At 57.4% G+C, this 15,529-nt stretch overlaps 1 protein-coding gene across 2 annotated transcripts in view; it reads right to left on the reverse strand.

Annotated features, from left to right (window-relative positions):
* Positions 1-15,529, reverse strand: part of PIK3R6 (phosphoinositide-3-kinase regulatory subunit 6) — a 61,910-nt gene that overhangs the window by 17,331 nt on the left and 29,050 nt on the right. The window contains exons 5-16 of one of the 2 annotated variants that reach the window (XM_058702526.1): positions 14,671-14,754; positions 14,156-14,247; positions 13,483-13,551; positions 12,489-12,621; positions 11,683-11,752; positions 10,298-10,481; positions 7,555-7,720; positions 7,176-7,262; positions 5,460-5,883; positions 5,075-5,153; positions 4,248-4,370; positions 1,101-1,211 (exon numbers count right to left, since the gene is read on the reverse strand). In XM_058702526.1, the coding sequence (XP_058558509.1) occupies positions 1,101-1,211; positions 4,248-4,370; positions 5,075-5,153; positions 5,460-5,883; positions 7,176-7,262; positions 7,555-7,720; positions 10,298-10,481; positions 11,683-11,752; positions 12,489-12,621; positions 13,483-13,551; positions 14,156-14,247; positions 14,671-14,754 (1,622 nt within the window). Of the gene's footprint in view, positions 1-1,100; positions 1,212-4,247; positions 4,371-5,074; positions 5,154-5,459; positions 5,884-7,175; positions 7,263-7,554; positions 7,721-10,297; positions 10,482-11,682; positions 11,753-12,488; positions 12,656-13,482; positions 13,552-14,155; positions 14,248-14,670; positions 14,755-15,529 lie in introns of those variants that run through there. The other variant, XM_058702527.1, reaches the window with a different exon arrangement.

The raw sequence follows: 15,529 nt of genomic DNA on the forward strand, positions 1-15,529 counted from the left end.
AGGTCTGCTCCAGGGGCCTCTGGCCAAAGGGCAGCGACGGGATGCCTAACTTTTCAATTCATTTGCGCAGCTGAGATGTTTACTCCCTTTACCAGCCTGAGAGGTTTACTCCCATCTGTTTGTTTGACTTGGGTTGTTTCATTTTGCCTTTTGGAAACCAGCGACAGGAGCTAATTGCCTCATTTAGGTCAAAAAGGGGGAAGGTCATGAAGAAAATTTCCACCACGGGATGCAGAGTGAGGGACGAGAATCCGGAAGGAGAGAGGAAGCAGCAGAGGCCGCCTCCCGAAATCTCAGGTTGAGGGGGACGGTCCCGGAGGAGGTGGGAACAGACTGGAAGGGCATGCATCATGGGGTTTTGCCTGAACTGGTGGGGGGGGGGGCTTCATGTCTGCTGGGGAGGTGTGCATGCATGTGTAGGCATGGACAGAAGCTTTGGGGACACCTAATGGTCTCCACTTTCCCCCCAGCGGAGTGGGTGGCCAAGCCACTTGCTGAGAGTGAGGACTCAAGGAAAGCAGGGAAGGCGGGAACAGCCACTGCGGCAGGGAAAGGAGCAGGCTGGACACCGTGGGTGTGTCTGTGTCCGTGTCCGGCCAGAGGGCTTCGGCTTATTTTTTAGCAGGTGCTCAGGGGCCCCGAGCTTCGCAAGAGCTGAGGCGCACTTCAGAGCTGCCCTGGGCTCGGGTTTTGCTGGGAGGGGAGACAGAGGGGAATCGAGGACGCAGGGGCGGAGGGGTGGGGGGGAGAAGGGGAGGGGCCTTGCAGGGGTGGCAGTGTGTGATCAGAGACTGGACAGTGAGCGTTGAGGATTTCTGAGATGAAGCGATTGCTGGTGAGAACTCTCGCAGCAGCCCTATCGCCAGCCCTCCGCGGGGTCAAGGCCTAAAGCATCTTTCCACGCGAAGATGTACTTCTGCTCAGGCCGGATGCCTGTGAAGTTAATGATTATCCGATTTGTCCAAAGATTGGAAAGACACGGTTAGCAACCAGGAGCGTCTGGGTGGGTCTGTGACGTGTGCCCTGCTAACCCGTGTCTCCCCAGAGCCGCAGTGTTTTGGCGGTGGGGTCCCGGGGGGCGGGGGGAGGGCCACACTTACCTTGACTGTGTAGATCTGGAAGTAGATGGGTTGGGTGCCCATGCGAAGGTAGTAGGTGATGACATCCAGGATGAAGGGGTCCACGGTCCGGGATGTGTCCAGGGAGGGAGGCTGTGAGGGGGGCAGGGAAGGCCTTCAGCCGCCACCCTCCGGGCTATGGTGGGAGGTGCTGTTTTCGGAACGGAGAAAACAGGCAGACCTCCGTCGAGGTCCCTCAACGCAGTCCGGGCCCTGCTGACCGCCTGATGTCTACTCCTCAGGCAAATATACCTGTCCAGGGTCCCGGCCCCCCAGGGCCTCCGATGCGTTCCACTTTGCACAAAGACACAGGGGGCGCCTCTAGCTGGAAGGGAAGGAGCTGGACGCTTGGGGTAAGGACCAGATGCTTGAGAACATAGCCAATGATCACAGGGGCTGAACCGAGTTCCAGGTTTGGATTAGGCGTTCACTGGCCAGGTGACCTTGGGCCCGAGAGGCGAGGTGATTTTCTGTCTCCTTTACCTCTTGTCGTATTCAAGTATTATATCATTATCTATCGATCGATCGATCTGTCTATCGATCTATCTATCTCTCACACTGTTTCCAGTCTCTTCATGTGGAAACTGCGTTTGGACTAAGTGTGGGGGCCATACAAACTGCTAATTATTAGGGCAAAGCAAGCAGGGGGAACCCTGATTTCTACATGTGTCCTGGCATGGGGGCGGGGGAAAAGGTACCGACCAAAGAGCAGAAGTGAGACCCGCATCAGATGTTCCTCCCCTAATAGCCTCCAAGTCTTATTTATTTATTAAAAAAATGTTTTAATGTTTATTTATTTCTGAGAGAGAGAGAGACAGAGAGAGGGAGAGACAAAGCATAAGCAGGGGAGGGGAAGAGAGAGAGGGAGACACAGAATCCGAAGCAGGCTCCAGGCTCCGAGCTGTCAGCACAGAGCCCGACGCGGGGCTTGAACTCACAAGCCGTGAGATCATGACCTGAGCTGAAGTTGGACGCTCAACCGACTGAGCCACCCAGGTGCCCCAAGTGTTTTTATTTTGGGGGAGATAGAATGAGCAGGAGCAAAGCAGGGGCGGAGAGAAAGCGTGAGAGAGAGAGAGAGAGAGAGAGAATCCCAAGCAGGCTCTGCACTGTAAGCACAGAGCCCAATGCGGGGCTCGAACCCACAAACCATGAGATCATGACCTGAGCCAAAATCAAGAGTCAGATGCTCAACCGACTGAGCCACCCAGGCGCCCCTGATAGCCTCCAAGTTTTGAGGAAAAGGTATTTCAATACTCGGCTAACCAGTCTTCTGTGTATGCACAAAGACACTTTTCGGGTCAGCAATAATTCAGGAAACAGGCTCTCCCCTACATTTTTATTAGAAGGTATAAGAAAGAACCCCAATCAATCAGGCAATAAAATGACACAAAGATCTCAGTGAAGTGTCAACTTAGAATATAAGGTACTTATGAGTATTTGGGGGGGCTCAGTCAGTTAAGTGTCAAACTTCAGCTCAGGTCATGCTCTCGCGGTTCGTGGGTTCGAGCCCCACATCGGGCTCTGTGCTGACGGCTCGGAGCCTGGAGCCTGTTTCGGATTCTGTGTCTCCCTCTCTCTCTGACCCTCCCCCGTTCATGCTCTGTCTCTCTCTGTCTCAAAAATAAATAAAAACGTTAAAAAAAATTAAAAAAAAAACTTGACAAAATTCTAATATTTATCTGGAAACAGATACAGTCTGAAACATTTTCCGGAAGAAGAGTAATGAAGTCGGTTTATCCTGCCTGCTATTAAAATATGAAAGTACCAATGTGTCCGGAAATGAATGGATCAACAAGAAAGAATAAAAATTTAGTAAACGAGAAAAGTGGCATTTCAGACTGATGGGGCAAGATGGCTTGTGCTATAAATAGCTTTAGGACAACTGGCTACACATTTGGAAAAAAGAAATTCGCATGCTTCACACAAAGCACTGAAACCAGTCGCAGGCACGTTAATTTAAATGTGAAAACCGAGGCATTAAAAGACTTACAGTAAATTATCAGGGAATATTTATCTACTCTTGGATGTAATTTAATCAGCAGAGGAGAACCTTCAAAGCAGGACTCCAAAGGCAGGTCTCTCAAAGGATAAAAGTTCTGAGTGTGACATAAAAATATTAAACTTCTGGGGGCGCCCGGGGGGCTTAGTCGGTGGAGCGTCCGCCTCTTGGTTTCGGCTCAGGTCATATCTCACGGTTTGTGAGTTCGAGCCCCGCGTCGGGCTCTGTGCTGACAGCTCGGAGCCTGGAGCCTGCTTCGCGCTCTGTGTCTCGCTCTCTCTCTGCCCCTCTCCTGCTCGAGCTCTCTCTGTCTCTCAGAAATAAATAAACATTAAAAAACTTAATCAAGAAAAAAAAAGAAAAAATATATCAAACTTCTGTAAGTCAGAAAACACTGCTGATGAAATTCACAGGCAAATAACAGAGTGGAAAAAAACATCAGCAACACCTGACGGCTAAAAGGTTAAGATTCTCTTAGTAGTAGGGGCACCTGCCTGGCTCACTCAGTGCGTAGAGCCAGCGACCCTTAATCTCAGGGTTGTGAGTTCGAGCCCCACGTTGGGGGGTGGGGTGCAGTTTACTTGAAGAAAAAAAAAAAGAGATTCTCTTAATGTATGAAGATCTTTTCAAGTCACTGGAAGATGAACTCACGAGCCATCTACCTGGAATCAAGCTGTCCGGTTCCGGGTGGGAGTCCACCTCTTCTCTTCTTACTTTGGACAAGTTCCCTAATCTCGTGCCTCAGTAGTTTGGTCTGTAAAGTGGGCAGATGGCTATACTCGCACCTGCCGACAAGAGTGCCTACTTGGTAGGGCCGTGGAGTGCGAGTGCCCTTGAACAGCGCCTGGCACCTGTAAGTGCTCAGGAAACATGGGCTATTACACTCATGGAGAGGCCGTCCCAGGAAGCACCTTGGCCTACACACTAAGGAAAGAATGTTTTGCTCGATGGTCTGCCCGGTGTTCCACCCAAAGCAGGTGCCTGGGGGAATTTCGACCACCAGCTTCCATGTTTCCTTCTGGCCTCATCCTACCCCGGGGCGGGGGGGTCCTGGGGTTGACTCTTGAGGTCAAGGGTCAAGGGTAACATCTGAAATGCCCCCCCTCCCGCCCTCGCTGCCCCCTTACCATCTCTGCCAGCTTGTGGATGGCCGGGCACAGTGTGTTCACGGTGCTCTCATACCACGGGTCTGCGCGGCCCAGGAATGTGGCCAGCTCTCTGAGCTCCGAATGTCTGCATGATGCCGGTTTCTGGGGACAAGGGGACGGGGCAGACCCATCAGGCCGGGTCTCTGGCCAGAGGGTCCCCTCCGCAAACTGGCCTCGGGATTACGGGCCGGTCACTGAACCTCTTGGGGCCTCGGTTTCTCTGCCATGTGAAGCCTATTGGGTCTTATACGTCTGGTAAACCCTTAACTGAGGACCGCTTGCTGGGGACATTGAACGATGATCTTCAGCCTTGGAAGTAGAGAGACAAATACTGCTTGGAATTGAATGCTCCCCACTAAGCAAGCAGGGCGGGGCAATCGAATAATCGAAAAGCCGCCAAGGCGAGTCTGGCCCCCAATAGATCAAAGGGCTCCCACTGCCCGAAACTTCTTTTCATGGGATCCCAGGAAGCATGCTGTGCGTGCGTGTGAGCCCCTGTTTGAGGAGAGGCTTGCAATAAATTCCACCAGGAAAGCAAAACAAAACTCAGCACTGGGCAGGCTGCGCCCCCCCCCCCCCCCCCCCCCCCCCGCCCCGAGGGGACACTGAGCCTCCGGGGCCTGCGTCTGTGGCTTCCGGGACACAGACCCACAAGGGCTCCCCCAGCCCCGCATCCTAAGGAAGGGTGATCCTAGTCCCTGGGGCCAGGGATGGGGCTAAAGCGTGCCCCCTGCCCAGCCCCTGAGGCAGGGGACGCCCCTCCCACGTCCTCCCCGACGTGCCTCCCCCCTCCCCTGCCCAGCCACCTCGGGTGCCAGCACGGGGATGTAGTACAGCTGTAGACTGAGCCTGGGGGTGAGGCAGCACTTCCGGGTCTCTCGTTTCCTAGCAAAGAGGGCGGAACACAGGCGTCAGGGCAGGGGTTTGCGCTTCCAACGTTCCACATCCTGGTTCTGCTCTGTCTTCTGTCTTGCCTGTGAGCGACCTACTCAATCTCTCGGCACCCGCTTTCTCATCTGCAGAATGGGCGCAGTGTGGAGACGAGGACTGCTGCGCTCGCCAGGACGTAAAGCGCCGAGCTGGGGAGCGCAGTGCCCCCTGGCGGCGGCGGCGGCGGCGGCGAGCTGGGTCTGACGCAGCCCCGCCCCCCCCCCCCGCCCCGCCCCGCCCCGCCCCCCCTCCGGGCCCTACCTGAGGCTGTGGTAGGCCTGGGCCAGGCGCCCCAGCATCCTGTCGTCCCCCAGCACCAGCACCCTGGCCGTGTGAAGCCGCGACACACCAGGCAGTAGCTCCCCGTCCCCACTGGGCCTGCCCGTCCTGCGGTGTAGACCCGGGGGCCCGTCCCAGCACGCGGGCATCAAGACGTCCGGGAGCCGCACCCGCTTCTTGACGCCGCCTTTGCGCTGCAGCCTGGCGCGCTCCATCTCGGGGCTGCCGGGTAGGGGCAGCTCGTCAGCCCCCGGAGGAAGGTCCCGCTCGATGCCGCTGTCGGTGGACAGCATGGACACCCGGGCCAGCTCCCGGTCCGGCCAGAGGCCCTGCAGATCCAAGGCCTCCAAATCAGCGCTGAGGCACAGCTGGGATCGCGGGCGCAGGAAGAGCACCAGTTCCTTCCCTGGGATGCGGGGAGCGGGGAGGAGAGGTCAGAGGAGGCCGGCAGGGCCTCACCCCTGCAAGGCCTGGGCTCCCGTGTTTCTCAAACACCGTTCAGCTGGACAGAAGCCCCATAAGATGCCCCGCGAAGGAACAAAGGTCCTGCGGTGAACAGAGATGGCGAAGCCCGCATATTCCTGACACCTCGTGTTGAGTACATGTACTCAAGGCTCTGAGAAGTCCTGCAGTAGTCAGCTACACTCGGTACCTTCCCCTTCGCTGACCCTGGAGCCCTCTTTATTAGCTTCCTCCTATCCTCTTACTGTCTGTGGCTTCCCCTGGGACACAGAGAGCAGACCCTGCCTACTCCAGGAAAGACTTCTAGGCTTTTCTTTCTTTCTTTCCTTCTTTCTTTTGAGAAATGGTTTTTTATTTTTATTATTTTTTTTAATGTTTATTTATTTTTGACACAGAGAGAGAGAGACAGAGCATGAGCAGGGGAGGGGAAGAGAGAGAGGGAGACACAGAATCTGAGGCAGGCTCCAGGCTCTGAGCTGTCAGCACAGAGCCCCACGCGGGGCTCGAACTCACAAACGGTGAGATCATGATCTGAGCTGCAGTCTGACGCTTAACCGCTGAGCCACCCAGATGCCCCTAGGCTTTTCTAATCTACTTTCATTTTATTACCCATGAGGAAACTGAGGCCCAGAGAGAACACAGAGTCAGTCTAGGATGACCCAGCCCATGCAAGGAGGGACTTGGGCCTAGTTCACCAGCCAGCACTTCTCCCTACCCCCCACCCCCACCTCTCTTGAGAAGAGCCAGGGACAGCGTGAGGGGAAGGCCAGTGTGGACAGAAGTGTGAGGCAAGCAGACCTCTCTGGAAAGACCCCCTCCAGCTCCTGGAACTGTAACTTTTGTGTGACTGCCTCCTTCTTGGGGACATTCATTGTCTGTCGGCATCAGCTTGGGCATGTGGCACTTTCTAGGTGAGGCCAGTGGCTAAGGCACCGAGCTCTTCTGGCATAGAGAAAATGCGTTCCTCCAGACGTGCAGAACAGCTCAGGGAGCAAGGCGCACACACGTGAACACACACACACACAGATGTGCACACACACGCAAGGACATAAATAGATACACGTGATACACGCAGTCACGCAGACACAGACCTATAGGCCCATGAAAGCACAGTTGCGCGCACACACACAAACACAGACACGCGAATGCACACACACACAGTGAGACACCCCCCCCCCCCCCCCACACACACTCATTTCCCTTCAGCTCTGCACGGAGGAGGTGTGAGGCACTTACAGAGCTGTTCTTCATCCGTCCACAGGTGGAAGGTGATGTGGGGGCTGGGCAGAGGGATGTTTGGCTGCGGGGACTGCAGGGGGTCACCTGAAAGAAGGGCGGGGCGGGCTGTGGGATTCTCCTCTGCCCTCCCCTGCGGCTCCTGGAGGGCCCCGGGGGGGGCGTGCAGAGACCCTCTCTCCCCCATATGGTCTGGTCCAGGCTTCCTCTCTGCCTGCTTAGCCCGGGACCGTCCAAGTTCCCCGGGCGGCCCTCGGTCCCCAGGCCCCCCAGGAGCCGCGCAGGCCCGCCCGCCTCAGCCACGCGCGGCAGGTGCAGCGCTGCTCTCCGGCGCCCCCCTGCGGGCCCTCGCCGGGCCTCGCCGCCCCCGCCCGCTTACCGCCGCAGCGCCCCCTGGCGGCCGCCGCCGGCCCCAGCAGCGAGCAGTAAATCTCTTCCAGCCTCTCCAGGTGTCCCTCCCGGCTCGGGCTGGGCTCGCTGGCCATCTGCTCCACGGCTGCCACCACGGCGTGGAAATAGCGCTCCAGGGCCTGGCGAGGGCTGGCCTGTCGGGGAGGGGCGCCAGAGCCTGGGTCCCGGCCCAGCTCCCCCCCCCCCCCCCCCCCCCCCCGGTCTCCGAGGTTGCCCGATGCTGCCCACACCTGAGCGTCCTCTCTGTCCCCCACACGGGGCTACCCCGCAACGGCGGGACCCCAGAGGGGCAGGGAGGGCCGCCCTTGGGTCAGTGTTCTGCCCCTGCCTGGATGTAAACTCCAGGAAGGCAGTCTGTTTACAGCGGCATCCGCAGCGCCTAGAACACGCCCTGGCACATGGTGGGTGCTCCCTAAAAAGTTGCTGTATGATTATTTTCTCGCCCTTGTTCTTTCAATCAGCTCACTTTGGTTCCCAGCTATTTCAGAAGGACAATTTATGTTGGTTATCTATATAAAAAGGCTAGAGTCACACGTCCCACTTAGAAAAATAACCAAGATGAATATAATCATCACAAACCACTATTTTCAAGTGCCAGCCTGCCAAGGCTTTATGGCTTGAAGCTTGCCTTCTCTTTTTAAAAAGAGAAGTTAGGGGCGCCCGGGGGGCTCAGTCGGTTTAAGCCTCCGACTTCAGCTCAGGTCATGATCTCGCAGCTTGTGGGTTCGAGCCCCGCGTCGGGCTCTGTGCTGACAGCTCAGAGCCTGGACCCTGCTTCCAATTCTGTGTCTCCCTCTCTTTCTGCCCCTCCCCTGCTCACACTCTGTCTCTCTCTCCCTCTCAAAAATAAATAAACTTTAAAAAAAAGAAAAAGGGAAGTGAGTGTTAAAGAAGTTAGGGGTAGAACACCAAGCTGAGCCTTTCTCCTTAATGGGAACGGATGGGAACAGGTTTTGAAAGCTTCTCACTGGGCAATCCCATGCTCTTCAGCTCCTCCCTCCCGAGGTGCAGATCTGAAACCCTGAGAGGAGCCCTGCATGATGTTTTCTGTCTTCCCTCACCACCCCCCACCCCCCTGCCCCGGCACCAGCCAATCCCATCCCACAGCTCAGCAGGTGCAGGGCTCCAGTGAGTCCACAGGCAGGCACACCAGGGCTTGTTTTCGTCTCTGGTCTGTGCTGGGGGGGGTCTGCTGAGCGGGATCCTAACTTCCTGATTAAGGGAGGGAGGGTCATTCTGGGTGGCTAGGGCTCCAATAAACACTTGTGGAGCGAACAGATAATGCAACGAGAAGATGACCGAATCAGAGTTAGAAGGGGCCATCGGGTCCATTTCATCTCACTGCTTAATTTATAAATACACTAATATTTATTGAGCACCCACGACATGCCATACCCTGTTCTAGATGCTGGGATACAGCTGTGAACAAAACAGATAAAAATTCCTGTTCCCAGGGAGTTTATATTATAGTGTATGTCTCTTTCTCCACCCCCCCCCCAATGATACTAAACAAGAGAAGTAAAATTTATAGTATGATAAATTGCAGAGAAGAAGGATGTGAAATTGGGGGCAGGGGCTGACATTTTAGATAATGTGATCAGGGAAGTCTCACCGACAGGTGACTTTTGAGTAAAGTCCTAAAGGAAGTGAGAGAGCGAGCCATGTGGATATCAGAGAGAATGGTCCAAGCATCGGAAACGGCATGTGCAAAGGCCCTGGGGTGTAAGCATGCCTGGCATATTTGAGGGACAATAGGGAGACCTATGTAGCTGGAGCAGAGAGGAAGAGAGGGAAAGTACAGAAGATGGAATCAGATGGAATCAGAGAGGAAGCGAGGAGGTGGGACAGATCTCGAGGGCCTTGTAGGCCATTGTGAGGTCTTTGGCTTTGATTCCATGTGCAACAGTGTGATAAATGCTATGGTGGCTCCCCGGATTCCCACCTTCAAGACTGAGGCACTCATTAGCCCCCGCTGCTGGGAGCATTAGCAACCGTCAGCTGTCAGCTGAGTCCCTTTCCATAGTCAGCCTCCGGTAAAAAAAAAAATGCCACTCTCCATGGTCATGTCCCTTCCTGAGGATCGTCCACATCCAATAATTAATAGATGCGGGAGTATCAAGGCCCGGCCTCTCACCCTAATTCGGGACAACTGTATACAGACTTTGGTATCTCCTGCTAAAAAGGGGTGGTGGGGCAGTGGGGCCGGGAGGCGGTGGAACATAAGTTTGAGGTCGGAGAGATCTGGGTTCAAACCCTGACCCAGTCACTTTGTACCCGTGTGACCACGGGCAGGTTATCAACCTCTCTGTGCCCCAGTTTTAATGATTATACCCATTCACAATGTTGTTGACACGTGGTGAGCCTTTTTAAAATGTGATACATGTAAAAGTGTCTAACGCCGTGCCTGGGACACCACAGACATTCAGTCGACAGCACCTATATGGGTTATCGTCGTCTGTATTATTAAGGAAATAGACCAAAACGTTGATTGGGAATACATCTGGGTGGGCGGGTGTGAGCGATTTTTCTTTCCTCTTTCGGCCTGCGTGCATTCCCGCCCCGGATTTTCCTTAATGAGTTCGTACTGCTTCCGCATTGAGGGGGGCAAGGGTGGTCTGAACCGAGGAGAAGGAGAGCAGACGGGGAGGAGAGCTGGCGTGTGCGTGCAGGGCCCCGGGCGCAGCCAAGGAGGGCTGGGGCGGGGCGGTTACCTGCAGCTTCCTCTGCAGAGCGCCTGCGTGGCAGGCGTCCCCCAGGGCGGCCTGCAGGGCGTGGGCGACCACGTGGCGCATGCAGGCCTCGGGCGTCTGCTGCACCTGCGCCGCCTCGAGCTCCAGCAGCAGCGCGCTGCACACGGACGGGGACACCAGCTCGGGGTCCACGAAGAGGAATGCTCTGAGGGCAGAGGTGGGGGGGGAGGGTTGCTGCCGAGGATGGCTGCGGCGGGGAGAGCGCCTGGAAGGGCAGCGTGGAGCCCTGCAGCCCCCGAGTATTTTGTTCCTCCAAAAACGGGAGCCTCGGATTCCAAAGTCTATGGGGGTTGGGGCGCCTGGGTGGCTCAGTCGGTTGAGGGTCAGACTCTTGATGTCGGCTCAGGTCATGATCTCGCGGTTGGTGGGGTGGCGCCCCGCCTCGGGCTCCGCGCTGACGGCTTGGGATTCTCTCTCTCCCTCTCTCTCTGCGCTGCCCTCTCTCAAAAATAAATAAACTTAAAAAAAAAAGTCTCTGGGGGGACAGCAATAGGGAGGAGTGGGGACTGTGGCAAATCAGAGAGCAGGCAGGAACAGCTGGCCCCCGTTGGGTGCCCCCTAGTCTCGCGTCCAGGCAAGTCCCAAGCTAAATCCTGTCCCCCACCCCCTCAGCTCTGTGGTCCACTGATGACATCGCCTTCCAGGAGGGACCCTAATTCCTCCCTGCCCAAGCGGACTCTGGACCCTGAGTGAGCCCCGCCTCCTCCCATCACCCTATCATGCCAGCGCCTGCTCTCCCTCCCGCCCCTGCTCTCCTTCCTGGCTCCCGGCTCCTCTGGGTCTCTCCACCTCACCTCCCTGCACCCCCCATGAACACAGCCTCAAGCCACCCCTTCCAGGGCCGGGTCAGCAAGGGCACCCCCAACTTCACCGGCCCCTCTTCCCCACACCAACAGCAGACATTTCCTCAATCTTATCCGAAGGGCCAGGCACACACAGACGAAAGCCCCAGATTTCACGGTGTGACTGTGGCCTGGACCGTAAGCAGCCGGGAGCCACCTCTGGCCGGCTGGCTGGCCGGCTGATGCTGCATCATGGTCAAGGGCGGGACGGAGGTGGAACGACAGAACTCCAGACCGGCCCAGTGCTCGTATCACCTTCTGCATGTGAGCGGGAGGGCTCTGAGCCAGCCCCAGAGGACAGACCCACCACCCTGCTTCCTGTGATCTCCAGAGAAGGCAGGCCCCGCCCACCCTTGCAAATACACTCCGCCCCGGGACAAATGCCATGGACAGGAAACTCTGCTGGGGTTCCTCCCCACCCAGCCTTGTCCCCCTCAGTGAGCAGTCATGGCGTCCCAACACCTGGAGGGGACGGAAGCCAGCACGCTGTCAGGGATCACTCACCTCTCCTGGTAGGGGTACAGCTCACTCGTCAGGTTCTGCTCAGCAATGACCAGCCTTTGGTACAGTGTCCCTGCAAAGCAGACCGCATCAGCCAACCGGCTTCTGGTCTCTGACCCCCATTTCGCACCCTCCACAGAAGGTGCTGGGACTTTTGAGCTCCAGGAACCTCGGAGGAAAAGCAAGACCGTGGATGGAGCTGCACTGCAGCTCTTATCTGAGACGGCTCTCACCTGTGACAGGTCTCACCTGGGACAGCTCCTACCTGGGACAGGTCTCACCTGGGACAGCTGCTACCTGGGACAGGTCTCACCTGGGACAGACCTCACCTGGGACAGGTCCTACCTGGGACAGGTCTCACCTGGGACAGCTCCTACCTAGGACAGCTCCTACCTGGGACAGTTCTCACCTGGGACAGGCCTCACCTGGGACAGCTCCTACCTGGGACAGGTCTCACCTGGGACAGGTCCTACCTGGGACAGCTCCTACCTGGGACAGGTCTCACCTGGGACAGCTCCTACCTAGGACAGCTCCTACCTGGGACAGTTCTCACCTGGGACAGGCCTCACCTGGGACAGCTCCTACCTGGGACAGTTCTCACCTGGGACAGGCCTCACCTGGGACAGCTCCTACCTGGGACAGTTCTCACCTGGGACAGGCCTCACCTGGGACAGCTCCTACCTGGGACAGGTCTCACCTGGGACAGGTCCTACCTGGGACAGCTCCTACCTGGGACAGGTCTCACCTGGGACAGCTCCTACCTGGGACAGTTCTCACCCGGGACAGCTCCTACCTGGGACAGCTCTCACCTGGGACAGCGGTCTCCGTTTTCAGCCTTATGGCGCAGTCCAAGGCGACCGTGCAGTAGGGGGCGGGCAGGGTTAGCAACCTTGTGCAAAAGGTGTAGGTTCTCCGGTAGAGCTCCTCCGTGATGCCCGTGGCCTGGGTGGGAGGGAGGAGTTGGGTGCCCAGAGCCCTAGGTCACAAAGGGTGCTGGGTGGGTGGGAGGGTGGGGTGGAGAGGAGGAAAGGCAGGTCTGACAGCCAGACCTGGGCTCACACCTCCCTCCCAAACGTACACCCTTAGTCTCTTCACCCGGCACCTGAAAGACACCTCTCGGACACCCCACTCAAACTCGCCCCAAAGGGGATCCATCTCACCCTGTCCTGCCAGCAAATCCACTCCCCTCCCCTCCCCTCTGCTTGTCCGAGCAGCACATTCCTGCGGGGCTCTAGGCTGAAAAGTTGGAGTCTCGTCTCCAGCCTGCTGGGCGTGATGTCCCGCAGGCATGACGCTCCCAGTGCAGTGGCCACGGGGCTCCCCTTCCTCCTGTGCCTTCTGCCTTGGCCCGAGCCCAGCCCCCTCCTGCCCCTGGATCCCGGCAGTCCCCGAGCTGTTCTCTCTGCCCCTCATCTCCCTCGCTGCCCTCTCCCACCCCCTGCGACCGTACACAGCTCCTGATCGCTGTTGTCCAGACATTTTCTCGGTGGCTTGTCCCTTTCCTAAGCAGGGCTCAGTGATGGCCCCCGGGGCGCGTGGGAACAATCCCGAGGACCCCATTCCGGCATTCGAGGCTCTCATGCCTCCCCCGCACTGCTTTCCCAACTTCCTCCCCAGTAGCCCGCTTTGTGTATTAGGGACAGGGCACCGCGAGTGTGGAGAAGACGGTTTGGGGCAGGCCACCCAAGAGTTCTCCTAGGCGCGCCCAGGCAGAGACCGCGTGTCTCCTGCGGGAGAGGACAGTGTCTGGCCCTGCCACGTGTGGGTTGCCACGACCGCCCTGACCCTCGGCGTCACGCTCACCTTAGTGAGCACATACATTAGCGTGTGCAGCAAGGGGATGATCGCATGCCGGATGTCCTCGCTCTCTGCCTGGAAAACAGGAGATCGCAGGGCATTTACTGGTCTGGGGGCCCGGCGGAGGGGGCATGGGGTGGTGCGGAGGGTCACTTTCGGCGGTCCAAGAACGATTTTGAAAACCTCATCCTAAGGGAAGGAGGGGAGCCCCGGAGGCGGGGCTTGCCCTGCGCCTGGGGGCGGGGGTGGGAAGTGCCAGGCCCCGCCCCCCCCACTCTTCCCCTTGCAATGCAGGAGAGAGCCAGAGTGGATATTCTTTTTCTATTCAATGTTAATAAAAAATCATGTCAAAAAAAAAAAAAAGAAAGAAAAGGTCATAAGAAATAGGCATTTATGTTTATCGATATTCTGTCTCTCTGCCAGTGGGGGCTTTTCCATTTACGGTCCTGGGGGAACAGGCTAAGTCAAGTGAAGTAATGAGAGTCAGGATCAAGAAAATCTCACTGACAGAAGCGTGCGGGAGGGAGACACGGCTGGTAAACATCATGCTGACGGTCCACAAGTGACCGGAGTCTGGGGGACGCGGCTCTGATGGCCCCGAGGCTCCAGCTGGCTGGGTCTCTCTCTCCCTCTCCCTCTCTCCTACCCCCGCCCGCCTCCCTGAAGCCCCAGAACCCACCTTCTCCAGTTCTCTGAGCAGAATGCGGACCAGAGCCGGACTCTTTCCAGGATCTCGCTCCAACTTCTTATGCAGGGACCATCTCCACATGCCTGGCCGGGAGAAAGGGGAGCCCGGCACACGTAGATGGGGCAGGGGGCTCTTAGCGGGGGACCCCCGGAGCGGGACCCTGCGCCCTGGAGCCCCAGACCGTGACTCTGAGCAGCCATGAGTCTGACCCCTCAGCTGGGCATCTGGCTCTGGGGCCACATGGCTGGACTTCTCACCCGTGGAATTCTGCTCTGCTGATATTTGAGGACAGGGGGCTCTCAGGGCGGAAAGGCAGGCAGAGGGACACTAGGGGGACACAGGCGTATGCTTGTGGCTTAGGGACCGGCGATGTTTGTAGGTCTGCGCCCGGGGCCACGTTTCTGGGAGTCTGGCGGGCGCAGAGGGTCGAGGGGAATTTGGTTCGCCAGGGGGGTTGGGAAGGTGGTTGGGAGAGATCGTGGCAGAGGCCGCCTGCTGGCTTTTACCTTGGTTGCTCTGCAGGGCCGGGGCCTGGGCGCCGAGCTCCCGGAGCACGGCCTGCACACTCCGTTGGAGATCCAGCTCAGCATCTGGGCGGCAGGGGCGGGCGAGCATTGAGGCCAGGAGTTTTGGGGCCCCCGGCGTCCCCCTCCCCCCCACCCCTGCACTCCCTGAGACCGTCTTCAGCCCCCCTTCTCCAAGCCCCGAGAGGTGCCCCAAAGTGGCCAGCTCGGAGCAGACAGCGGGCACACGGGCCCGAAACACAGCCTTCCAGTCACCATCTCCCTGTGCTCCGTAAAACCAGAGTGCTGTCAGTGTGCCCCCGGCGGTACGCGGGGTGGTTTTATAGGGCCCTCAGATGGTCCTAAAACAATCGAATCACTACGCTGTTATTTTAATGTGTGCTCGAAAAAAAATTTTTAAATGTTTATTTCTTTATTTTGAGAGACAGAGAAAGCGAGCGAGCAGGGGAGGGGCAGAGAGAGAGAGAGAGAGAGAGAGAGAGGAGAGAGAGAGAACCCCAAGCAGGCCAGCGCAGAGCCCGACATGGGGCTCGAACCCACAAACCACGAGATCATGACCGGAGCCGGAATCGAGACTCAGACTCTCAACCGACCGAGACACCCAGGCGCCCCTGAAAAACAGTATTTCTAAGGGGTTCCTCAATCGATACATGAAGTGAAAATTTAAAGCCAACCAAAAGAAACGGGTCAGATAAATGCTGGGGCAGGAGGTGACCGCGCCCTGATCAAGTGAACTCAGGCTCTAAGTCACCCTCCCCACCCCCACCCCCCATCTTGGCCCCGGTCCTGCCTTCCGCCTGCCTGTGGACTGGTTTTAGCAGAACCCTCTCAGCAGGAACCT

The sequence above is a fragment of the Neofelis nebulosa genome, chromosome 16 (assembly GCF_028018385.1).
Source record: "Neofelis nebulosa isolate mNeoNeb1 chromosome 16, mNeoNeb1.pri, whole genome shotgun sequence".
In the NCBI taxonomy this organism is placed as follows: domain Eukaryota; kingdom Metazoa; phylum Chordata; class Mammalia; order Carnivora; family Felidae; genus Neofelis; species Neofelis nebulosa.